The sequence below is a fragment of the Artemia franciscana genome, chromosome 2, assembly GCF_032884065.1.
Source record: "Artemia franciscana chromosome 2, ASM3288406v1, whole genome shotgun sequence".
NCBI lineage: Eukaryota > Metazoa > Arthropoda > Branchiopoda > Anostraca > Artemiidae > Artemia > Artemia franciscana.
The window spans coordinates 11,517,827-11,545,642 of NC_088864.1; the positions used below are offsets into that span (position 1 = coordinate 11,517,827).

Genomic DNA, 27,816 nt, shown 5'->3' on the forward strand with positions numbered 1-27,816 from the left:
AGGAGATAAGAGTGAGTCTGATAAATATTTACATCTTACCTTTAGGTCCTTAGAAAACAAATTACTAGTCATGACGATACGGATTAGACTGGAAGATTCTGTCAAATCAAAAAAAAAAACATAAAAAAGAAAAAAAAACAGATATTAAAGTTTTAACAGAAAAATACTTTGGTTGTAGGGAAAGAATATGATGTTTAGACAAGATTTTTATTCTTAGATTAATAATTGTGAAGTGTCTGCATCGTAAGACCTTAGACTATGTGTGTGTTTTTCATTCATCCGTTTGAAAAGCTTTAGTGAAAGTCTTACAATTGTGCGGTATACCAGGAAAGTGCATACAAGTGATTAATGCAATGTACAAGAACGGTATTGCTGTGGTTAAGGTAGGGTTAGTAGCTGGATTGGTGTTGAATTGGGAGTTAAGCAGGACCACGTTCAATCTCTGTTTATGCTGATTGTGACGATGTAAATTCTCCTAAGGTATACAGCAAAGGCTCTAGGAGAGCATGGATCCAAATGGTAGAGTAGAAATTCTAGACTTAGATTACACGGATGATCTAAAATCTTATAAGATCCTAGGGAGGGGGAAGAAGCATCAAAATGTTTTTTTTTGAACTGACGCCTTTGCAAAGTTGATAGTATTATTATAGTATTAATATATTATAGTATTATATATTATATAATATATATTATATATTATGTAACATATTATATATTATAGTTTTAATTAATATAGTATTATTAGTAAAGATTATATATATATATATATATATATATATATATATATATATATATATATATATATATATATATATATATATATAATCTTTACTAATAATACTATATTAATTAAAACTATAATATATAATATGTTACATAATATATAATATATATTATATAATATATAATACTATAATATATTAATACTATAATAATACTATCAACTTTGCAAAGGCGTCAGTTCAAAAAAAAACATTTTGATGCTTCTTCCCCCTCCCTAGGATCTTATAAGATTTTAGATCATCCGTGTAATCTAAGTCTAGAATTTCTACTCTACCATTTGGATCCATGCTCTCCTAGAGCCTTTGCTGTATACCTTAGGAGAATTTACATCGTCACAATCAGCATAAACAGAGATTGAACGTGGTCCTGCTTAACTCCCAATTCAACACCAATCCAGCTACTAACCCTACCTTAACCACAGCAATACCGTTCTTGTACATTGCATTAATCACTTGTATGCACTTTCCTGGTATACCGCACAATTGTAAGACTTTCACTAAAGCTTTTCAAACGGATGAATGAAAAACACACACATAGTCTAAGGTCTTACGATGCAGACACTTCACAATTATTAATCTAAGAATAAAAATCTTGTCTAAACATCATATTCTTTCCCTACAACCAAAGTATTTTTCTGTTAAAACTTTAATATCTGTTTTTTTTTCTTTTTTATGTTTTTTTTTTTGATTTGACAGAATCTTCCAGTCTAATCCGTATCGTCATGACTAGTAATTTGTTTTCTAAGGACCTAAAGGTAAGATGTAAATATTTATCAGACTCACTCTTATCTCCTTTCTTATAATGGGGGTTTAATTAAAGCTTTCCTAAAATCACTCGGTCCTTTCCATTTTTCCAAATCATACTGGTAATTTTCAGCAATTTATCTCTTTCTTCGCTGCCACCATATTTTAAAACATATTATCCACACTATCTTCTTCTTCTTCTTCTTCTAATAACTCACTGCAGCACCAAGCCGCCTGAGGCCAACACAGCTACGCACGCTCCTCCTTTAGCCTAATCTATTTAAAGCCTCCCTCTTTACACCCTCCCAGGAAGTTTCCATTTCCTTAAATCTTTATTTATGACATCCTCCCAACCCAGACAAGGACGACCTGCTTAGTACCTGAAATTCAATTAATTTATAATCTTTATTGCTTTCTTTAACTCTTCCCCCAGATTAATCGTTCTTTCCCTGAAAAGTTTTTTATTCTCTCTTACATCATGTCCTAAAAGTTGATCATGGTTTAACTTATCCTTGAAAGACCCTAACCATCTCTCTTTAACAGCTTCCTTGTCACTAACTGAGGTACTGTTGCTGTCTTTAACTGGGTGAAGTTCAACTTTCCTACTTCTTCTCTGTTTCTTAACATGGTAGCGCAGTATATTACTACTATACCGCTCAACTGCATCTTCCAGATCCTTTGCAATTTTATCCAAGGCCTCTATTTTAAATCTCCTTAATTCAAAGTTTACCAATTTCTCTAGTGTATTTGACTTAAGTTCTTTTATTCTCATACGATCTGTATCTCAAACTTCTTGTAGAAATCCCTTTTCATTTCTACTAAACTTAAAGTGCTTTTGCTAATAATCATAGGTACTTTTCCAATTTTGCTTGCTAGGACACCTTTTACTACTCCAACAGACTTTCTCCTAAAATTATTCCACCTATATTCTACATCACCAAATTTTAAACTCTCTAGATTCATGTTCAAGTTTTTCTGGAAAATACCTATCGAATTTTCATCCTAGACTCTACTAACGTCATAGATTCCAGGAAAGTTACTACCCTTTTTAACTTTCAGCTTATATAATCAGAAACGTTTTCATGATGTGAAAATGCTGTATTCATATATTGAAGTTACAAATAGTTTCGTGGAATATTATCATTAGATGAAAGCTCTTGATTTTGATTTCAAACTCTGCGGAAGCATTAAAAATGAACTGGAATATTTAGAACCGACCATTGATATTCTTTGTTCTTTCAGTCTTTGATTTTACCAAGTAGGAAAAAAAAACTTACCCTATGTTCAGTATCTGAAAACTGTTCATTGTGGTCGTTGTGTTGAGTAGAAAAGTGGACGAAGAAAACCTAGCACTAACATAAGGAATAAGAACATTTATATCTGCGTCATCTCCAACACCTTGAACATCATAGTGGCATCTGTAACCAGCCTAAAAAAAAAAGATGTCAAGTCTAAATAGACCTTTTCACAAATTTTAGAAGGTATTTGAAATTTAAGTTGATTTTTAGGAAGCAGCGAAATTTGCTGTGAAATTTTTTTTTAAAATAGTACTAGGCTACTGGAAATTGAATAATGTGACTGCTATTATACCAAAAAATAATTTTAATGACATTTGATTTAATTAAAATTATTATTAGTTTATAATTCTTTTTCAAACAGATCGTGGCAACTAATTGCAGCAAGGAGCAACCCGGCTCAATTGCAACCGAAACTCTAAAATATGAAATTTTGATACCAATAGTTACATCAAAAGAATCAAATTTTAATGCTGATTTTAAATATATAAGTTTCATCAAGTTTAGTTTTACCCATCAAAAGTTACAAGCCTGAGAAAACTTGCCTTATTTTTTAAAATAGGGGAGACACCCATTGAAGTTGATGGAATCTTAACGGAAATTACACCATCAGATTCAAAGTATCAGAGAACCCTAATGTAGAAGTTTCAAGCTCCTATCTACAAAAATGTGGAATATTGTGTTTTTTCCCAGAAGACAGATCATGGATGCGTGTTTATTTATTTATTTTTTTTTTTTTTGCCCCATGGGTGATAATATCGACCCAGTGATCCTAGAATGTCGAGAGAGGGCTGATTCTAACGGAAATGAAAAGTTATAGTGCCCTCTTAAGTGATCAAAAAATTGGAGGGCACCTAGGCCTAGTCAGCGAATCAAAATTTTGAGAAAGCCATTTTGTTCAGTGTAGTCGAAAAACCTAGTAATTATGTCTTTCGGGACGATTTAATACCCCACAGTCCCCAGGGGAGGGGCTCCAAGTTATAAACTTTGACCACAATTAAATTTGATAATCATTATTGGGACGTGTACAGACATTTTCAGGGGGACTTTTTCACGTTAAAGGGGGGCTCGAGGGAGGGGGTTATGTGGAAGGATCTTTCCATGGAGGAATTTATTATGAGGAAAGAAAATTTCTATGAAGGTGCCGCAGGATTTTCTAGCATTATTTAAAAAAAGAATGAGAAAATAAATAAACAAAGAAATTTCAGGTGGAAGTAAGGAGCAGCATTAGAACCTAAAACGAACAGAAACTATTACGTGTATAAAGGGGTTTGTCTCCTCAACAATACGTCAATCTTTACGCTAAAGTATTTTTTAGTAATTTCTACCATTTATTCTACGGTTTTTGTGATTCGGGGGTCATTCTTAAGGAATTTGGACCAAATGAAAGCTTTAGTGTAAAGAGCGAGGTATTGATGAGGCGGAGAACACCTCATATACGTTATCAAAATATACAAATATAGAATTTCGTTACGTAAGTTAATTCGTAGGTTACGTATATCTATTACTAATAAAAACGTTCGTAAAAAAAAGTTCTGGTTGCCTTTTTAATTATCCAATAATAGGAGTGCAACTAGGCTTCCTCCCCCAACCTTTATTTTATCAAAATCGTCAGATCAAGATTATGAGAAAGCCATTTAGCCAAAAAAATTAATATGCAAATTACATTTTAATTATTCGTGTGCGGTGAGCCAAAATCAAAACATATATTAATTAAAAACGATCCAAAATTAAATTAAAAAAACAAGTATTTTAACTGCAAGTATGGAGAAACAATACTAAAACGAACAGAAATTATTTCGTATATGAAAGGGGTTGTCCCATCCTCAACGCCTCGCTCTTTACGCTAAAGTTTTTAAATTGTTTTAAAAAGTCGAGTTGTGAAAAAGAGTCAAACTTCAGCGTAAAAAGCGAGGTGTTGAGGAGGGGATAACCTCTTTCATATACGGAATAATTTCTGTTTGTATTAAGTCTTATTGTCACTCCTTACTTGCAGTTAAGAAACTTGTTTTCTATTTAATACATACAGTAATGGTTATTGGGAAGCGTACAGACGTTTTCAGGGGTATTGTTTTGATTGGAGGGAGGGTTTGAGGGAGGTGGTTTTGCGGGGAATTTTTCATGGAGTAATTTGTCATGGGGGAAGAGAATTTCCATGAAGGGACGCAGGATTTCCTAGCATTTAAAAAAAATGAAAAAATTAATATGAGAAAGTTTTTTCAAGTGAAAGTAAGGAGCAGCATTAAAAATTAAAACAAACAGAGATTATTACACACATGAGGGGCTCACCTCCTCCTAATGCCTCGCTCTTTACCTCTAAGTTTTTTTTAGTAATTTTAACTATTTATTCTACGGTCTTTGTGATTCAGGGGTCATTCTTAAGGAATTGGGACAAAATTTAAGCTTTTTTGTAAAGAGTGAGGTATTGACGAGGGGGCGAATCACCTCATATACGTAGTGCTAAAATACGAATGTAAAAGTTCGTTACGCAAGATAATTCGTAAGTTATGTATATTTTTACTAATAAAAACGTTCGTAAAAAATTAAAAGTTCTAGTTGCCTTTTAATTTAACCAAAAAATTGGAGGATAACTAGGCCTTTTCCACCGCTCTTTTTTTTCAAAATCGTCCGATCAAAACTTTTGTAAAGCCATTTAGCGAAAAAAAATTATGTGCAAAATGTGTTTTAATTATTCTTGTGCAGTGAGCCAAAATCAAAACTTGCATTAAGAGCAAGTAAGGAGTGACATTAAAACTTAAAGCGAACAGAAATTATTGCGTAAAAGAAAGGGGTTGTTCCCTCCTCAACGCCTCGTTCTTAACGCTAAAATTTTTTAATTGTTTTAAAAAGTATAGTTATGACAAAGAGTCAAACTTTAGCGTTAAGAGGGATGTGTTGAGGAGGGGATAACCCCTTTCATATACGGAATAATTTCTGTTCGTTTTAATTTTAATGTCGCTCTTTACTTGTAGTTTTTTTTATTTAATCAAAAACAACGGCGATGGGAAAATTTACGTTGATTGTTATTCGCTTTTTGTGGGATTAGTTCGATTTTACTATTTTTCAAATGTAAAATTTTCGACATGTACTTACGATAGACTCAGAAAGCACATTCACAATGCCCTAGAGAGCCTTATATTTTGTAATTTTTTATGTAATCGAAGAAGTGGCAATATGGGAATTGTAAGTTGATTTTTGTTTCACTTTAGGGTCTGCTACTTAAGAAAATGATTGTATAGTGGAAAGCATTGAAATAGAACTAATAACTAATTTGATTAGTCGAATTAAGTATGTCAGCTAAGACTTAAATTTAATTTCTTAGCTTTAACTTGTCGATTTGAAAAACAAATGACGTGTGATAGGTCTGAGGAGAGAGCAATAAGTTCCAATGCCACAATTCTTCTGTAAAAAGATAGAAAAAAAAATCATTTTTTATCTATGAATCTCTTAATATCTGAATTTCCATCAGTCGAATCTCTTATCATCTTGTTACTTATTTCAAGGTGGCCACTCACAAGCTCAAATAGCTGAATTTGCTTTCTCGTTAAATAAATAGAAAGATTTAAGACACCACGATCAAAACTACGCAAAATATTGTCATACTGCATTAACGTGTTAAAAATTCCTGCAAAATAATCTAACTACAAAAGCTTATTGGCTTTTTGGCTTATTGGCTAATTGGCTAAAAAAAAGTAGAATTAAGAGAAAAAAGATGGACAACATGTTATTTCCCATTACCACTATTTTAATACTAGGCTATGGGAGTTTTGTCCAATTTTGAATACACAATTTTGCAGAAGACATGGGGGAGGGACCGCTAATCAAAATTTTGTCCTGGGCACAAGAGAGGCCAGATCCTTAACTAGATATTTTCCATTTTTCTAAAATGGAAAAATTCAAAAATTTCTAAAATCTAACAAGATATTTTCATTTTTTTTAATTTCAATTTCTTTAATTAAGTTACCTCAAATTGCATATAGAGTAAATTAAGGCTTATCGAAGACCCTATTTATAGTCTAAATTAAAGTAAAATTGCAATTTACTGCAACTATTTATTAGTTTCATTAGTTAGTTAATTATTTGATAATCATGCTAGGTTTTGGTAGAGGACAACAGATAGGGGAATGCCCTACAGATAGGTAGAGTAGCTCCATAGGAGGCTCATACCAAGAAGCACCTTGTCCCAGGGGGTTAATAGAAACTGGGGCACCCTCTCCTGGGGTTCATAAATAAAGGTGGAGGAGGAAGAAGGCCCCTCAAATGTAAACTCAACAGGGCCCACTGCCGTGTTCACACGTCACGTGAGTTACAAATCTTCTCCCAGTAATGGGTTAAATTGCATGGTGATGCAGAACACCATCGTGGGAGGATCCTCTATAGGAGGACAACTGCGGCAGGGCGTAAGATCCAGATTTATAGACAACGGCCTCTGTTAAGGGCTGCCTCGACCCTTTCAGTGTACCTGCAAGACTGGGAAACTTGCAGTCAATTTTTCCCACTTGAAGAGTGGCGCCCCTTGAGGAAATTATAGCCCAGTAAACAACACAGCACTCGCACGGGATTTTGAATATTGGATATTTTTCTGGACTTGGTTTGTTTTGATGGGCGTTTTCGGGCTGAAAAACCTCTTCCTAGCTATTTATCTACTATGGGTTGCCTCCCCGTAGTAGCATAATATTTGTGGGAATGAATATATAATGAGTCGGGGGTAATAGGCCTGGGACTGTCTGTGCAGAATTTCGACTCTTGTTGATAGAAGAGCATCGCCATGTGCTGAAAACCATGTTGTGACCAAGATGGGCCCGGGATTGCACAAAGCCTCCAACTTACTGGAGGTCCCAGGGACTTCTTGCTGTCCGGTCCTAAGCCCGGCTTAAGCGCTTCGGTGTACACTTGAGAAGATATATTGGTCCCCGTCCTGCACTGATATCCGGGATCATTGCTTTTCCTGACCCCAAAATAATTTCAAAGATTTAAAGAACATGAAAATTGGAACTTGAAATGTTACGACGCTAAAAAAATGACTATTGCATCGACATTTTGACTGACGAATTCAGACGGTTTGAACTGGATTTATTAGGAGTTTCATATACTAATATCCCAGGGGTAGGGAGCATGAAATTAGGTGACATAGAATTTGTTTACCCAGGCAGGAAGGATGGGGTACATAGACAGGGAGTAGGGCTCATGATGAATAAGGAAGCTGCTAAGTCTTGTTTAGGCTGAGAAGATATTAATAATAGAATACTAATTGCTCATTTTATGACTAAAAAGTTCAGGATATCAGTTATAGTAGTATATGCCCCTGTTGAACCAACTGATGGAGATACTAGTGACCCAGATGGATTTTACTTACAGTTACACGAGCAAATAGACAGGGTACCAGGTAGAAATATGGTGTTTTTGCTAGGAGATTTTAATGCCCAGGCTGGTAGAAATAGGGATAAATGGTATCTTAGTCTAGGAAAATTTGGTGTAGGAAAAGAAAACAGTAATGGCTATAGGCTTTTGCAACTTTGTAGGTATAACAACCTAGTTATAACTAATACGGTGTTTGGTCACAAAATGGCCCATAAGTTGACATGGTATTCACGTGATGGTAAGACAGCAAACCTTATTGATTATGTTATTGTAAACAGAAGACTAGCAGGATCAATACAAGATACTAAAGTGTATAGGAGTGATGTTATTGATGTTAAAAGCAAAGATCACCATCTAGTAGTATCTAAGGTTAATTTAAAGCGGAAATTTCGGAAGGGTAACTACCTCCCGGAAAGTTATGATGTTGGTAGACTCCAGGATGAAAATTTGAGAAAAAAAACTTCTAGGAACAGTTGAATACTAAACTTTAGAGTTAAAAATTTGACAATGTGGAAGATGGATGGAATAATTTCAGAAAAACAATTTATGAAGTTGCTGATGGTGTCTTAGGGAAGAGTGCTGAGACTGCAACTAGGAATATTAGTGAAAAAGCTATAGGTTTCATAGAGAGTAGAAGGGGTTTGTACAAGAATTATCTGAGTGATAGGTCGTATGAAAATAAGAGGAATGTAAAGAAAGTGGAGAAAGCATTAAAATATATACTAAGGAGACGTGAAGTGGAGGCCATGGATAAAATTGCTGAGGATTTGGAAGATGCGGCTAGACGGCATAATAGTAAAATATTATACTGGCATGTTAATAAATTGAAAGGGAGTAGTCAATCCGGACTAGTCCCAGTAAAAGAAAGAAATGGGGCCATAATTAGTGATAAGGAAAAAGTTAAAGAAAGATGAGTGGGACATTTTGAAAATGTGTTAAACCGAGACGCAGTTGCAGGAAAAGATATAGATGAAAATGAAAAAGTTTGTGATACCTTGGATGTGAAGAAAGATTTGTTTAGTGAGGAAAAATTAGTACTGAAAGGATTAAAAAAATAATAGGGCTCCAGGTGCTGATAGTTGGATTTATGAGTTTCTTAGATATAGTGGCTCTGAGGTTAGGAATAAGCTACTGAAGATTATGAACATGATTTTTGAAAAAGGGGAAGTACCCAATGATTTTAGGAAAACCTTAATTAAACCACTGTATAAGAAAGGTGACAAGAGTGAGTGTCGTAATTATCGAGGCATTAGTCTTGTCTCTGTAGGTAGCAAATTACTGAGTAATATGATAGTTTTTAGACTGAGAGATCCTGTTGACAAAGTTTTAAGGGAAGAGCAATGCGTTTTTAGAAAAGGTAGAGGATGTGTTGACCATGTTTTCACTCTTAAGTAAATAATTGAGAAGTCCCTTCGTTGCCAAACACCTTTGGTCCTCAGTTTTATCGATTATGAGCAAGCTCTCGATTCTGTTGATAGAACAGCGTTAATAAAGGTCGTAGCATTATATGGTATACCAGAAAAAGACATTAAAGTGATTTGTGCTATGTACGAGAATAACACTGCTGCGGTTAAGGTAGGAAATGAGGTTAGTAACTGGTTTTCTATTAAATCAGGAGTTAAGCAGGTTTGTGTTCTATCTCCCTTTATGTGGATGATTTTGAGGGACTTCGTCTTAAAGAGCACAGGAAAGGCAATTGGAGAACACAGAATCGAATGGAGAGGAAAAACGCTCCTGGACTTATATTATGCTGACGATTTAAGCATATTAGATGAAAGTTTAAGCAAAATGAATGAATTTTTAGAGGCTATGCGAGTTCAGGGTGCTAAAATAGGCTTGAAAATTAATGTTAAGAAGACTAAGTTACTAAGGCTAGGAATAAGTGAAGATGAAAAGGTGACATTGGCTAACGAAAAGATTGATTAGGTTGAGAGCTTCACTTACCGCGGTAATATTATTAGTAAAGATGGTGCATCTTCAGCAGTGAAGATGTTAAAAATAGAATGGCTAAGGCTCAGGTTTTTTTTCACAGTTGAAAAAAGTTTGGAAGAATAGAAAGATAAGTCTGCAAACCAAGATTAGAATATTGGGAGCTACAGTGATGACAGAGGTCAAATATGGCTCTGAAGCATGGGCGCTCCGAAAAGCAGATGAAAATTTACTAGATGTTTTCCAGAGAAATTGCCTACGGATTGTTCTGGGTACCCGGCTGACAGACCGTATTTCAAACAGTAGGTTGTACGAAAAATGTGGTCCAATCCCGCTTTCTAGGGCTATAATGAAAGAAAGGTTGAGCGGGCTAGGCCACGTTCTGTGGATGAAGGATGACATTACCAAAGATTGTCCTTTTTGGCCAACCGTCTGGGGCTACACGGAAAGCAGGTCGTCCTTGTCTGGGTTGGGAGGATGTCATCAATAAAGATTTAAAGGAAATGGAAACTTCCTGGGAGGGTGTAAAGAGGGAGGCTTTGAATAGATTAGGTTGGAGGAGGAGCGTGCGTAGCTGTGTCGGCCTCAGGTGGCTTGGTGCTGCAGTGAGTTATTAGTAGTAGTAGTAGTGGTAGTAAAAGGGGTATAAAAAATTTCGTATACCTCTAATGGGTAGAAAAAAAGAAGAAGGAATAAGACTTTTTCTGGTACATTTATGGTGATCTTGGGTGTGAGTGGGCAAAAAATACCAGAAACATAGACCTTCCACAGAGGAACATTCCGTTAGGAGAGGAAATTTTTCACGGAGAGGGGGGGGGGTAGATTTTCTGACATTATATAAGAAGACGATCAGAAATTAAATAAAAATACAAGTTTTTTTTTAACTATAAGAAAAGAGCAATATTAAAACTTAAAATGAACAGAAATTATTACATATTTGAGAGAGTTTACCCCTCCTCAACACCTTGCTCTTTACAGTAAAGTTGAATTTTCGTCTAAATTCCTTAAGAGCGACTCCTGAAACACAAGGATTTAATTAGAACAATAAAAAGTGAGGAGGCAACCCTCCTCATATAAATAATAATTTCTGCTCGTTTTGAGTTTTAATGTTGTGCCTTACATTCAGTTGAAAAAAAACTTGTATTTTCTTATTTAATAATGATAGAAAGTCTACACAGAGATTGCATAAAAAGAGGTCATCCCTTCGATTTAGAATAAGATGTTGCAACAGAAATAGTTTATATTATTAAAATGCATGATTTAACATAACCATTGGAAAAATAGGCAAACCTGAACATTTGAAAGGCCAACATCTCCAGTGAAATCCATACGGAAGCCAACCACTTCCAAAGTAGCATCTCCTGCTCTGGTCAAAGTAGAAAGCCCAAAAAGGAATCCATTGTATAAAGCAACATTACCATGCCAATGAACCCCAAGAATCTAAAAAAAACACACACAAAAAAATATGATATCAAAACAAAGGAAACTCCAGAAAAACACTTGTTTTTTTTTTGCAGCCAGTTCAAAATTTCTTCCTTTCGACAGATTATCAAAACGTCAAAGCTTTTAGTATCAAGATCTATGCTTTTTTCTCTGCCGAAATTAATTTACAAAGAACTGATAACGATAAAAACACAACAAGTCACAGGGTTTACAAGCTTACACTTGTCTTTGCAAAGATGTCACTAGCCAAAACCTTGGGGGGAGGGAGTGGATGTAACTGACGGTTTAGGAGCAGTATTGCCTACGTCGTGACTCGGCCTAAAAAAATGTGTGCGAAAGCACAGGATGGCTGGCCCCCAACCCCCCATTGCACTTCCTGGCTGAAGGGCCAAGAAACGGAGATCAGCACCGCCGGTACGGACTGTAAAGTCTAATGCCGTATCCTTTGCCTTTTTACCTTACCATTGCTATTAAAATCACTTCATTTTCCGACTTAGACTGATCTATTTTCATTGCTTTACGTCATATATTTCTGTCAGTCCATTTACTTATTTGAGCCAGTAAAATATTTTCAATGAGTGGATGAAAAAATTAGCAAGATAGACCCCCCCCCCTTACTTGACGTCCCTGGCTCTACGAGCCTTTAGTCAAACAGTTCGTGGTAAAAAACTGTGGTAAGAAGCAACCCGGCTCAATAGTAACCGAAACTCTAAAAAACTGAATTTTATAACAATAGTTACATAAACAGAATGGCATTTTAATGCTGATTTTAAATGTATGTTTTATCAAGTTTAAACTCACCCATCAAAAATTACGAGCCTGAGAAAATTTGCCTTATTTTAGAAAATAGGGTGAAACACCCTTAAAATTCATAGAATCTTAACGAATATCCCACCATCAGATTCAGTGTATCGGAGAACTCTACTGTAGGTGTTTCAAGTTCCTATCTACAAAATGTGGAATTTTCTATTTTTTGCCACAAGACAGATCACAGATGCGTGTTCGTTTGTTTTTTTGTTGTTTTTTTCCAGGGTTGATCGTATCGACAAAACGGTCCTATAATGTCACGAGAAGGCTCATTCAAACGGAAATTAAAAGTTCTAGTGCCCTTTTTAAGTAACTAAAAAATTGGAGGGCACCTACACCCCTCCCACGCTCATTTTTCCCCAAAGTTATTGGATCAAAATTCTGAGATAGCCATTTTATTCAGCATAGTCTAAAAACATAATAACTATGTCTTTGGGGACGACTTACTCCCCCAAAGTCCCCGTGGGAGGGGCTGCAAGTTACAAACTTTGACCAGTGTTTACATACAGTAATGTTTATTGGGAAGTGTACAGACGTTTTGGAGGGATTTTTTTTCGGTTGAGGGGAGGGCTGAGGGGAGGGGTTTATGCGGGAGGGAACTTTCCATGGAGGAATTTGTCATGGGGGAGGAATATTTCCATGAAGAAGGAAGGATTTTTTAGATTAAAAAAAAACAATAAAAAAACAAATGTGAAAAGGTTTTTCCAACTGAAAGTAAGGAGCAGCATTAAAACTTAAAACGCGCAGAAATAATTCCGCATATGAGGGGTTCACCTCCTCCTAATACGTCGCTCCTTACGCTAAAGTAATTTTATTAGCTTCAACTATTTATTCTATGGCCTTTGTGATTCAGGGGTCATTCTTAAGGAATTGGGACAAAATTTAAGCTCCAGTGTAAAGAGCGAGATATTGACGAGGGGATGAACCCCCTGAATACGTAATAAATGCATACAAATATAGAAGTTTGTTAATAAAGTTAATTCGTAAGTTACGTATGTTTTTACTAATAAAAATGTTCGAAAAAAATCAAAAGTTCTAGTTGCCTTTTTACATAACCGAAAATTGGGTGGTAACTAGACCAACTCCCCCGCTCCCTTTTTCTCAAAATCGTCCGATCAAAACTATGAGAAAGCCATTTAGCCAAAAAAATAATTAATATGCAAATTTCGTTTTAATTATTCATGTGTGGAGACTCAAAACATACATTAATTCAGAAACGTTCAGAAATTAAATAAAATAAAACAAGTTTTTTTTAACTGAAAGTAAGGAGCGACATTAAAATTTAAAACGTACAGAAATTAATCCGTATATGAAATGGGCCGTTCCTTCCTTAACGCCCCGCTATTTACGCTAAAGTTTTTTAACTGTAATAAAGAGTAGAGTTGAGAGAAAGAGTCAAACTTTAGCGTAAAGAGCTATACTTTAGCGGAGAGGGAACAGCCCCTTTCATATACGGAGCAATTTCTGTTTGTTTTAAGTTTTAATGTCGATCCTTACTTACAATTAAAAAAAGAAACTGTTTTTTTTTTATTTAATGCATCAATTATAATACATCAATTCTAAAATAAGGCAAGTCTTCTCAAGCTCTTAACCTTTGATGGGTAAGATTAAAGTTGATGAAATTTATATATTTAAAATCAGTATTAAAATGCGAAAATTCGTAACTTTCTCAGGCCTTTAACTTTTGATGGGTAAGACTAAACTAGATGAAACACATATATTTCAAATCAGCATTAAAATTTAATTCTTTTGATATAACTATTGGCATCAAGATTCTGTTTCTTAGAGTGTCGGTTACTATTGAGCCGGGTCGCTCCTTAGTACAGTCCGTTACCACGAAATGTTTGATGAGTCTTGAATAGATGTTGGTGCAGGAAGGTAAATCATAAGGGTTCGCATGGCTTTATTTTGGAGAACTTGAAGTGGATGAAGATGGGTTTGGAATTTATTCGCGTAAACTATGGCACTGTAGTTTGCATGTAAATTAATAAAAGAAAAATATATGCAACGCATTGGATGGTATGGTAGGAGGTGACGAAGGTGTCGCAGTATCCCAACATTTCTGCTCAACTTGATACTAACCTTGTCAATTTGGGTCTTAAATGACAAACTTAAATCCAATATGGCGCAAAAACTCTATGAATGCGGAATTTATTAGCCCTAATGACCTGACATATCATAGTGAAAGGAACACTAAACCCTTTTTCATCAACCATATAAACTGATTTAGTAATGAAAGCCAAGATTTTGCGGAACTAGGAATTAGCAGGCCATGGTAAAATAAAAAGCTATAAATATTGTGCAAAGGAACGTTTCAAGAGTTTGTGGAAGACAAAATACGTGGTTTATTGGGTTTAGGTAGTTGCAAGTGGGACTTGATACCAGTGGTTGAGACTTGGTTGGAAAGTCTTATATTTTTATAAAAGAATACCTGTATCTCGGTGTCCACAGAAAAAAAAAATTAAAAAAATTGAAGAACGTATAGAGGTGTTGCTTTTCTATTATCAAAGAAAGTTTCTGCGGAGGGTAAATTTTCAAACCTAAAAAGTGCGTCATGTAATCTAGTGTGTATTAGAGTTTGTTTTTCAAAAGTAAATATTATACTCTGTGCTGTATATATTCCACCGGAGTCCAGGTCATTTTCGGAAGAGGACACTTAGACAATTCTTGATAGGGAAAAATGTGTCTTTTCTAAACTGTATCGTGTCGATCATATTTGCTTTCTAGGAGATTTCAACACTTATTCAACACGGGAGATGCTCTGGTCTGTTCATGACTGCACGTTTGCTCCAGTGGGAAGAAATTGGGATGAAATTGATATAGTTCTTCCGCAGAGGGCGAATAGCGATCACCTCCGCAAAAATAATAACGGGGGAAGGAAGCTTTTGGCATTTTGTAACAATGATAAGTTGGTAATTTTGCACGGGAGAGTAGGAAAGGATAAGGGTAAGGGAGAATTTGCTTGTTATAGTGGGAGGTCTCAAAGTGTGATTGATTTTATTATGATGGATTTGTCTCTTTGGCCTTCATATGTTGATTTTTAGATTCTAACGCTAGTGGGGTCTGATCATATGCCAACTAAAGTCAAGATAGAATTAAATTAAAGAAAAAAATGTGGAGATAAAGAGATAAAGGAAGTCGGATAATGGGTAAGTAGTAGTAGTAATAGTAGTAGACAGGTTTAATAGCAAAAACTTGACAGCTGTCGCTGATTTGTGTTTCTTTACAACATATGCAAAATCAAGCTACACTTGTAAATATAAATAAAACTATAAATATTAACTCTTATTATACATTTTGACGAAAACCGGGACGAAAGAATTACCATATCGGTTTGTTCTTGCTTTAACGGGAACTAACTTATCTTGTTGTCTCGTTCTTGATGGTAGAGGTTGATCAGGTAGAATGTCACAGTGCTGATATTTAGAAAGCAAGTACTTTCCGAAACTCATTATCAGAGTTTCGTACCGGTTTTGGAGTGACGGCAGTCCTAGCACTTCCAGAGCCTTTTCCTAGGGGATGTCACGGCGGCCCAAGATGATCGATACCGCTCGCTTCTGAACAGATTCAAGCTCCTGACAAAGATACATTGTTCTTTCGTGCTGAGGGCACCCAAACGGGACACGCATATTCCAGAATGGGGCGGACATACGCTATGTATGCATACTTAACACTCTCTGTGTTTGCACTGAACCTACGCATACCGTTTAAAGTCTGTAGACTAGCGTTTGCACTTTTAACCACGTTTTCAATATGTGTGGCAAAGCTGAAGTCATTGGAAAAAGTAACTCCAAGGATCTTGATACTGTTTGCTAGAAGGAATGGAACATTTGGCTCCATAACATCACATTTTAGCGGGTTAAAGCGCACTATCTTCGACTTGTTCACATTAATCTCAAGATTTAGCTCCGCGCGCTCTTTTGTGAAAACACTGAAAAAATTTGAACTGAACTGTGGCGTCACAACTCCGTTTTGTACTAAATATTTCAGGATAAATGACAGGTCATCCACGAACTTGTAGCGGTCGTCATAGTCAGCAATGAGGAAGTTAATTACAGACAAGAATACAATAGCTGCAAGCTTAGTGCCCTAAGGGGCTCCACAGGTGGATGAGGACCATTCGGAATTGCTATCACCTTCGTAGAGAGCAAACACACGATGCATCCTCTGACTGAGAAAGTCCAACACGAGCGTAAGAGTCTTTTTCTTAGCCCCCATTAGCTTGAGATTAAGGGCAGCTACAATGTGATTGATTAGATGAAATGCCTTTCGGAAATCTATGGCACCAAGGTCTACAAAACTGTGACCTATTTTGACCCACTTAAGGAGACTATCGTACATCATCACTAGGTACACTGAGGTATTACAGTCTTTCAGTCCGTCGTATTGTCTCTGGTCGATAGATCCCTGGATTTGATTAATTAAGACCCTCATGATAAAGGTCTCGGCCACTTTCGCCAGGCATGGTGTTTGCGAAATAGGTCTAAGTTCGTCACAGCTCTTAGGGCTGGTAACCTTCGGAATTATTCTAACGTAAGCTTTCTTCCAAACAGCTGGAAAGATCCGTGTACGAAAGCAAAGGTTTATCAGCACTGAGAGTGGTTTCGCAATGAAAGGGGCGTATTCTCGAATCAGTTTGGGTGGAAGTTCGTCTGGATAAGCTGAACAGTTTACTTTCACCTTCATCAGGGTCTTAGAGGTTGTCATCTCATCGATAACAACTTCACCTTCATCTGCACAGGATTCAAGTATTTCAGACTTCTGGGCTTGTGTGGGAGAAGGAAAGAGGTCCAGATGCGGGTGAAATATTGATTAACCTCATCAGCAGTTGTCTAAGTTCCGTCAGGGTGGCTTATTTTTATGCTGTTATGAATGGACTTGCCAGTGATTTGCTTGACTGCTCTGTGCCATTTCCTGGGATTAGTGTGCCTAAGACTGTCCGAAAATTTCTCACGCCCGTAATCTTTCTTCGCACTTCTCGTGAGAGAGGTAATGTGATTTCGCAATTTTTTCGCATTTTGCAAATCTCCTTCTTGGAAATGCTTGCACTTTTTTCGGATTAGTTTCTTGATTTGGGGGGTTATCCAGGGTTTATCACTTTCACATCTAGTGAAAGTCTTTCCAGGAAAAAACTTGAGGTATTTGGCATGGAGAACTTCGTTGAACAGTTGGCATTTTCATCGAAGCTTTTGTCTCCATACACTTCTGGAAAAGGGTAAGTAGCTATCCATCGACCATAGGTGCAAATTGCTGAATCAATAAGCGGACGATACTTGACACGCTTAATTTTAGGCTTGGGTATTGAAGCGGCAGCTGACCAGAGCACAACGTTATGATCAGAACAGGCAAGCAGCCCAAGGGATTCAGGGGTTTGGTAATATGTGTCACAGTTGGTCAGGATTAAATCAAGTATGCTGCCAGATTCATGTGTTGGAAAATTTACAACCTGCTTGAGGGAAAGGCATGATGCTAGCCAGCTTTTCTTGGTTTGGTTAAAGTCCCCAGCCAGAACAATAGGAGGGTTTCCATAAAAAGCACGAAGGTGGTCGACAGTCTTTTGGAGGTATGTGACAAGATCACGGCGGTTTTTAGCACTTTCAGGGTAGTAGATTGAAGCAAAGACGATGCATGAGTAAGCACGCGGCATGGCCGATGGTTTGTACCAAACCCACACAGCCTCATGCTCAGTGCTTTCAAGTTCACGTATCTCCTTCATTGGGATATCTTCACGTACGTAAAGGGCTACTCCACCGCCTAGTCTCTGGTCACCAAGAGCTTGTCTTGTTCTGAGCTATAGGGCATAACCGGTGAGTCTTCCTGTCACTTCAGTCAGGTTCCAAGTTTCTGTTATGACTGCGACAGAAACAATGTTCTGCCTTAATACTACATCGATTTCATCTATTTTATTGCAAAGAGAACGTGCGTTACAAAGCAGCAATGTGGGAAAACGCTTCTTTGTATTGTATGCGACGGGAGACAGAGTTGATAGGGGTAGCCTAGAGCTTTCAGGGCACGGGTCTGCTTCGTATCTTGAGAGGGAGGGGAGAGGTTTCTGGTTCAAAATTTTTACTTCTATATAGAACCTGTCTTTTTTTTGTCGGTAATTTGGTGTTCTGGCAGAGACAATTGTCTCAATCACTTTACTGGGGTGCTCTCTTTGTCTTGTTTTAATTCGTATTCCAGCTCTTTTCCCGTGCCGCCTTCTTCTTTTCTGTCCGTACAGAGTAACGGGTCCTGGTGGAGCCTTTAGCAGTCCAAGTTAGTGGTGAAAATGGATAGGGTCTAATTTTAATGAGCGTTTTCATCAAACTGCTGATACCTGCTTGGTTGGTCATCACACCAGAGTAGGGCGGTATAAAATAGGAAAGAAGAAGAGTCTATAGATGTGAAGAATCTGCTGTATGGGTTTCCTAAGGTGGAAAAGTCATTTCAGGAGAAAATAATGGAAAAAAATAAGCGAGAAAGTTAGGAGAGAAGCCTGAAATTGGCGGAAGATGGGGAAGTTGAAAGTTTTTAAGACCTGTTGAGCCAAGTAGTATATTCAGTAGGGGAGAGAGGTCTGAGGAAAGGTCTTTGACAGTGAGTGTCAAGCTAGGAGAAATACATTGAACAGTTTAATTATATTAGTAAAAGAGTATAGGGGGGAGGAAGAGTTTGAGAAGTATTATGAGGGACAAAAGATGGAGAGGAGAGTGTATAAAATGTTTGTAAAACGGAAAAAGATGTCATTTGTATATGAGAGGAGTAAAAAAAATTAGAGAAGCATATAGAGGTAGCGATAGTAGAGAATTTTGGAAGTTAGTGAAAAGTTCGTTAGGGTGTAGGAATAAGGAATGGAGGATTCCACTTCCAGAACGCCTCGCTCTTTACGCTAAAGTTTTTTATTGTTTTAAAAAGTAGAGTTTTGAGAACGAGTCAAACTTTAGCGTAAAGAGTGAGGCGTTGAGGAGGGGACAACCCCTTCATATACGGAATAATTTCTTTTCATTTTAAGTTTTAATGTCGCTCCTTACTTGCAGTTAAAAAAAACTTATTTTTTTATTTAATAGCATTAGGGAACACATTAGGTAAGCTATTCTCTAAGGTTTTGTGTAGAAGGCTAGATAAATGGTTGGAAAGAGGAAAAAGACTGGCGGAGGCTCAAGCAGGATTTAGAGAAAACTATAGTACATTAGACCAGGTCTTTATTTTACATAGTTTGATTTGAGACTATACCAGGAAAAAGGGAGATGAGCTTTTTTATCGTTTCTAGACCTTTTGATGGTCCGTTTGATGAGTTGATAGGGAATTATTGATAAAAAGCTTATTAGTAATAGGTTTGCCGAGAGCATTTGTAATGATTATAGTTAAAATGTATTTGGCAGTGAGGGTAGTTGTGAGGGTCGGTAGGCGTATATTGAGGGTAGTACAAAGGAGGATAGGAGTGAAACAAGGATGCAATTTGTATCTTAGGCTATTTTCTCTATATATTAATGATACATAGGAATATCTAAAGCAGAAAAAGGCACTAAGTGTCAAGTTGCTTACAGTTAATATGATTTTATTAATATTCGCTGATGACATAGCGCTACTTGCGGATAGTAAGGAAAATCTTCAAAAACTCCAAGACTTAGCTTCAGCGTGTTTTAAGGAAAAGATGTTAGCTTTGGATATAGATGTCGGTTTTTATGATGCTTAGGACTAGTGTGAAAATAGGAGGGCTAAGATTTAGCTAGAGAGGTGAGGAAATGAAAATAGTTGAAGAATTTAATTATTTAGTAATTAAGTTAATGGCTAATGGAAAATGGAAGAGGGATATAGAGGATATGGTGATTAAAGGGAATAGGCTAATGGTAATGTTCCTTAGAAGTAGTATTAAAGAATTAGGCCTAAATGATATTAAGCTGCAGAAGAGAATTTGTCAGGGAATACTGGTTTCAATAGTACATTATGGATCAGAATTGTGGGGGTGTGAGAAAGGAATGGGGTTAAAAAAGATTCAGCTTAGGTATTTTAAGAGACTGTTAGGTTTAAATGATAGGTTGAATAGTCTAGTAATAAGAGGAGATTTAGTCCTTGACACACTTAGGAATAAGACACTCGTAAAAATGGTTAAATTTTGGGAAAGGATAACATAACTGCCTGAGGATGGATTAAGCTAAGGCAGCATACAGAGAACTGATAAAGGATAATAGAAAAGATTCATGGCCAAATCAAATAAAAAAAAGTCTTGAATAGTTGTGGGATTTCAGGAATTTGGAATCAGGGGGTAGGCATAGAAGGAGAAGTAGGATCTGTGGCAAAAGAGGTAAAGATTGTACTGCAAGAGCAGGAGATCCAGTTATGGCAGGCTGGTCGGACCGCGGCAGCACCTCTAGGTGTGTACATGGAGGTCAAGGAGGTATGGCGAGAGCAATACTATTTTAAAGTGGGACTTCAGTGAAGGGATTTAAGGTGGGTCATTTCAATTAGGGGTAATTTTAGGCATTAAGGTGAAAGAAGGGCCCGAATTTTTGCCTGATGTGCGATGAAAATGAAAACTTCGAGCACCTTATGTGCAATTGTAAGGAATTAAAGGATTTGAGGGTAGAAACTTTTGGGATTGGGGTAGATGGGAAACAATGGATGGTCAGAATTTGAAAAAGTAAGTGTAAAGTGGATATTAAGAGTGTTGGGATATGCACACGTGTGGGCATTCAGCACAGTGAGATATTTTTGGAGGGTGGACGATAGTTGGGACAAGAAAAAAAAGTTGAATGTTATTTTATACAGTGTGGTTGAAGCATATTCTTTTTTCTTTTTTGTAGCCTTGACCCATGTAGCTTTAAAACTTTTAAAATATATTGATCATGGTTGTAACATTTTGTGTAATTATGTGAGTTTTATGGTATTATGTACCTTTTTGTTTGTGTTTTCTTTTGCAATTGTTATTCTTTTCGTAGTTATTATTATATACCCTGTTACGCGAGTTGGTATAAAGTGGTATTATTCTATATTATTTGTTGTTTTTTGCAATTACCCCTAAGTGGATTTTGTTGCAATAAATATCTATCTATCTATCTATAATTCCTCCTAAGTATCTTATCGTTTCAACCCTCTCCACTTTCATGGAATATTTTTCAATCAAGATTTCACTTAGATCTGGAAACTTTTTATGGGTTCTAGAATATACAATGAACTTTGTCTTTTCCCAGTTAAAACTGAGATGATTACAGTTAAGCCATCCCATTGGTCATGTTGTCACATCTGACAGACTTTGTCTAAGAGAGGTTTCATTGCGAGCCTTTACACTACGCGATATATCGTCAGCAAAGAGTTCAGTCAATCGAAGCTCCTCGAATGCATGAGCTAGGTTATTTTTATAAATTAAAAATAGTAGAGGGACTAGGATAGAACCTTGAGGAACACCTACATTATTTGACTGTAGCACTTCGGATGACATAACATCACCGCTATTCAGATGCTGCTTTCTGTCTTTTAATTATGATGGTATCAGCGTATTTATAGGACCTCTTATTCCATATCGATCTAACTTAATCTTCAGAATAAAATGAGATTTCGCATCAAATCCCTTTTTTATGTCAACAAATATTGATCCCTCTGTTTCTTCATTATCCAGTGCGTCGTGAATAAACTGAGAGATGACCAAAATGGTGTGTTCGGTGGACTGATCTTTACAAAAGCCGAATTTCGACGGAGTGAAGAATCCGGTGCTCATCAGGAACTTTACAAGTCTGTTATAAATATATCTTTCCAGTAAATTGAAATTGCCAGTGCAGAAAAAAGACATACCTTCGGCATCAATATATTGAGAATAGTGGCAGAGATGCACAACTAGAATAAAACAAAAACCAAAAAACAGAACCTGGTGTGAACGCTTCAACAAACAAAACTAACTACAAAAACAGGGGCAAATGGCAAAATGTCTTTTACACGTTTCATAGACTTGGAACAACTGCTTTGGTATGTTACAATCATTTTTTTTACTCAATTCGGAGAAAACTTCTTACAACACAACGGAATAACCTTTTTTTCCTCACTTGTAACTAGTTATCAGAAAAAACTTTCCAATCACTGGAAGTAGATTTTGTTACCTCTAACCATAAATTCAGCCCTTTGTGTTTCTCGCGCGAGCCAATGATGATTCCCAAAGATTTCAGCTGCCTACCTTTCGCTAAATATTCAGAACAGACTGAATTCATAACTGGCAGCAAGACCGTATAGATCGAAATTCCACTTCCCTTTAGCTTCCGGAAATTTTTCAAAACTCGGCTAATCGCGCTCTCACTAGCCAAGGTCACAAGTATAGAGTATGATCGTTGTTTTTTCTTTGACCAACGATCAGTCACATTAATGAAACACTTCGAGATTGACGGGATCGATTGGATTTCTAGTCTTTGAGAGAACAGATTTTGGACAGTCAACTCCACGAATTCATTTTGCTGTTCATTTGGTACACCGTGAATCAGGAAAGAAACGTTAAATTGAGTTAAAAGCAATTGATCTCCCTGCATACCTCTAAGAAATTCCATTTAGTAACTCCATTTTATGGTGCTATTTGGTACCTTCTGGAGTGGGAATGTTAATAAGCATATAATCCCCCATAGTCTACAGGGGAGGGGTGCACGTTATGAACATCGCCCATTGTTTACATATAGTATTGGTCATTGGGAAGTATACAGACGTTTTCACAGGATTTTTATGGGGGAGGGTCAAGCAAGGAGGTTACTTATGAGTATTTTTTTATAGAGGAATTTGTCATGAAGGAAAAAAATTTTCCATGAAGGTGGCGCTGGATTTCCCAGCATTATAAAAACGATTAGAAATTAAATTAAAAAAGGAAGTTTTTTTTTCAACTGAAAGTAAGAAGCAACATGAAAACTTAAACGAACAGAAATTATTACGCATATAAGGGGATTCGTTCCCTCCTCCATACTTCGCTCTTTACGCTAAAGTGTTTTTAGTACTTTCAAAACAGCTATTTATACTAATAAATGGCCTTTGTGATTCAGGGCTCGTTCTTAAAGCATTGGTAAAAATTCTAACTCTAGCGTAAAGATCTAGGCATTGACGAGAGAGCGAACCCGAATTTTGCTGCTTACTTTCAGCAGAATTTTTTTTATTTAAATTGCATACAAAACGTTAATAATGTCAGCGAAAAATTTATCGGTGGAATAGTGTATATTTAAGCCTGACGCGCTGACGGACACCCGTTCTTATTTTCACCCTTTAAAAGAATATGATTATTGTGTCTCAACAAACATTGAAACCATATAATTGTAATAAAAGATAATACTACTGGTATGCATTCTTCTCTTAACTGGTTTTCATATTTCGTGTGTAATTTTCCATCTTTCTAGGAAAAGCTTAGAGAGTATAGGTAACTCATACTCTTTGCATAATTAGAATTTTAAGCTATCCTAGTGTTAAAGATTCGGCTGCATAGAGAAAAAAAAACATTCTGATTAAAAACTAAAAGGGCTATAATATGCCTTTTTACCGTATTTTCAAAGGTACCCGTAACTTCAGGCAAGGGAAAAATCGGGTCTAAGCCAGAGCTTGCAATGATTGGACGAGCTAAGCTGAGAACATAGTCTAGATAGTCATTGGCGTTTCCAGGAACTTTCGCATCTTTGTGTCTATAAGGAGAATGGATGCTTAGTTTGTAGGTTTTTTAACACTTGGCTATTCGGCTGCACTAAAAAAACGAAATGAAATCTTTTCTAGAGCTGAATCCCTTTTCCAATAAATTCATAGACCATATTCCCTCCCCAAATGGTGTTATGAGTATTAGAGATAAGATATTTATTTATTTCAAGAAATCTCTATCACAAGCCCACAAAGGGCCGAATTCGGACTTCATAGTCAACAAATCATATGGTTGTAAGAAAACTGGTAAAAATGCAAAAACCAACAATAAAAAAGAAAAATCATAATGAATAATCATTTGTGAGTCAATAATAACTGTAAAAAGTCAGAAAACATTTCTTTTATTGAAGCTGTTGACTCTATGTTTGTAGTTTAAACTCAGTAGCAAACAAACTTCCGCTCTGTATAATTCAAATCTTACCATTTGCTCTTGCTTGAAAAATTTCGTTTTTGTTAGATCATGTTAAGGATTACATTAACTTAGAATTGCCTTTGCGGCTCTCTAAAGAAGATTGGCCTCAATAGGGTAGTCGTGGTACCGCCAAGACGAGTGAAGGGTGTACAGCTCAGTCTCGGTTACAAGTTGAAGGGTGTACAAAGCACAAGGAATGTTTAGTCTTGTAACTAACAAATACAAAACACAATTGAATTTAAAAAAAAAACTATAAAGAAAAGCTCAAAATTTGTAAAAAAAAAAAATTTAAGCATTGTATGCAAAAAGAAACGAGAAGAGACTGACGAGGAGATTAACTAATTTACGCTCACAACTATGTACAGGAAGAAAATTCTTCTATGACTTTAAGAGGAATTTTTTTTGGGGGGGTGGGGTAAAAAAGAAGATTTTGCTGAAGAAAAGTGAAGTGAAGAAACGAAGGAAGTGAGGCTGAGGGGGAAATTTACTAGGGAATAGGGAATTTTTTTGGGGCTTTGATCTTATGCTCCTCAATGGCATCATACCCCTTCCCAGGCCTTTTTTCATAAATGGACCTATTTATCACTTCTACAACTGATTCATTTCCACAGCTTGGTTGTTTTTGTACCGTTTTTTTTCTTTAAATAACATATAGAACCAATTCATGCTTTTCAAATTATCTAATACATATTAAAAGGTGGTATGTCATATTTTTCAGAAACCTTAGGTTCATATTTTATTCCCTCAAAACAAAGTTTGTCCTGTCTAATGTTCTGTTTTCTCTAATATGTTTGGGGTTCAAAATGATAACAAGTTTTTTATTGTTAAATGTGCCATGCTTACATGAAATGCTTGCATTTGTTGCTTACATGAAAAAAAAAGTTAGTATTTAAGAGATTTTATTATCCAATTTTTTTTTATACCATATTTGGAATTAGTGGAGCCGAAAATTGTAGCCCTATGTCAGTAGAAAATTCTTTTGCTGTATGCAATACTGCTAATTCTATTGGAAAATTAATATTAAATATTATATTTTCAATGTTCAAGTATCAAAATATTTTTATACTTCCTGACATTATAACAGCTGACTATTCCAAAAAATAACAAAACCGGTGTAAATTTAGCAATCATTTTTTCAACTAAACACTTTGATAAATAACTTTGACGTATGCATTACTTTATTGAGTAAATTTTATCGCCATCCAAGCCAACTAAACAAATATTTTCTGAGATAGATTATAGTTAGACATTGTTTAAACATTAATGATAATTTAAAAAAAACAGTTAGTGAAGGGTGAAGTTCAAGGCTAATTTCAAAAGACTAGGAGGATCTGCTATAATTTCCTCTATTTGTTTATTTTTTCATTAAATAAACTTGAAATTTGCTGACTAATATGCAATTATGGTAATTTGGCTCAGCAAATTCAGTCTTAACAACAAGAATGATATTGGCGTCCAAAAATACAGTGGCAAGATTTTGAGCAGTATTCTATTGAAGCTTTTCCTGAGAAATATATATATATATATATATATATATATATATATATATATATATATATATATATATATATATATATATATATATATATATATATATATTATATATATATATATATATATATATATATATATATATATATATATATATATATATATATATATATATATATATATTTATATATTTATATATATATATATATATATATATATTTATATATATATTGGCTAACGCATCCTTCAGGAAACTGTCGCAAATTTCACGCAGCCACAAGTACTCTTTCCGACTCAAGCTGAGGCTGTTCAACAGCAACGTCCTCTCAACGCTTCGCCATGCTTCTTAAACTTGAAACCTAGGTCAAACACTTGAAAAGAAAACCCTTGCGCTCAAAACGACTTATGTTAGGCGCATTCTAAATATCTACTGATCCCAAAAAGTAACGAAAGCTACTGTGCGAAAAGAGTTCTCAGCCACTGATAACCAAAATAATCATAAAGAGGAAGTGGATATAACCCCGTCACGTGATCCGCATGCCCGAAACTTGACTACCGAAGATCGTCTGTGGCAGGCACGTGGTACTAGAAGAAGAGGAGACCCCAAAAGCACCTTACGACGCAGCTACTGGGCTGACCTCACAAAATTTTATTGCTTCAATCCAAACCGAATGAGAAGATCTCAAAATCTTAGTCAGATAACTTTGGGGGAAAATGGGCGTGGGAGGAGGGCCAGTTGCCACTATTTTTGGTCACTTAAAAAGGGCACTAGAAATTTTAATTTTGGTTCGAATGCACCCATTTCCAATCTTCTAGGATCATTATTTCAATTTGGTCATCCCTGAAAAAAAAAAAAAAACACACAAATTCGTGATCCGTCCTCTGGCAAAAATAGCAAAATTCCACATTTTCTGTATAGGAGCTTCATCTGCAGTAAGGTTCTCTGGTACGTTGAATATGATAGCATCATTTTCATTAAGATTTGTTGAATATTAGGGGTTCCCCCCCCCTATTTGAAAAATCAGGCAAATTTTCTCGGGCAACCTAACTTTTGTTAATCAGGCAACCTAACTTTTGATAGGTAACACTAAACTTGATGAATCTTATATTTTTGGAATCAGCCTAAAAAACTAATTCTTTTGATGTATCTGCTGATACTAAAATTCCAACTTTTAGATTTTTGGTTACTATTTAGCCGAGTCACTCCTTACTTACAGTTTGTTAAATTTGTTACCACGAATTGTTTGATCACCCGTGGATGTTTCATTTGTGTAGCACAAGTGGCTCCTGAGATGACAAAAATATGTTTTTCTACTGCTACACCATCCAATATTTTATTTAGCACCTTGTTCAAATACCATTTTGACACAATATTTCTCTTAAAATTACAGCATTGCTAAAAATTTGTCTATTGAATGAACATTAACGTAACGTCAAAAAAGACCCAGAGAAAGACAACTGAAGAAATAATTTTATTGATTGTTAACCAAGGCTAAATTTGTCAGGGAAAAACAAACATTTTTTAATAAAAAATATTTGATTTTAAAAAGACCGTAAATTTTAGCGTTTTTAGACATTTTTGCTATTGCTTCACTTTCTTCTTGGTATACAAAAAAGGGATGAAACCTCTTTCGCCCTGCAAGACAGAATTTCTTATGTTACTCGTTGTAGTAGCAAACAGTGATTGTTCATAATTGTTCCACTTTGATTGTTCATGTATAAAATAGCCGTTTTAAAGGTTTTCAGTATTTTTATTTGAATCAGAGCAAGGAGGTAGGGGGATAGTATTGGTATTGAAATCCAGAGTGAATATGGGGTGCTTTGATTTTTAAGGTGATTAAATAAGAAAAAAGCTTTTTCCACTGAAAAAAGAATTAGCATTAAATCTTAAAACAAACTGAAAATGTGACTTATATGACGGAGG

The 27,816-nt window shown here is 35.8% G+C and overlaps 1 protein-coding gene across 1 annotated transcript in view; it reads right to left on the minus strand.

Moving 5' to 3' along the window:
- Positions 1-25,585, minus strand: part of LOC136037260 (uncharacterized) — a 31,398-nt gene extending 5,813 nt beyond the window's left edge. The window contains exons 1-4 of the mRNA XM_065719895.1: positions 25,468-25,585; positions 23,841-23,979; positions 11,402-11,551; positions 2,804-2,955 (exon numbers count right to left, since the gene is read on the minus strand). Of these exons, the coding sequence (XP_065575967.1) occupies positions 2,804-2,955; positions 11,402-11,551; positions 23,841-23,979; positions 25,468-25,532 (506 nt within the window). The 5' untranslated portion in view covers positions 25,533-25,585. The remainder of the gene's footprint in view (positions 1-2,803; positions 2,956-11,401; positions 11,552-23,840; positions 23,980-25,467) is intronic.
- Positions 25,586-27,816: the final 2,231 nt, after the last annotated feature.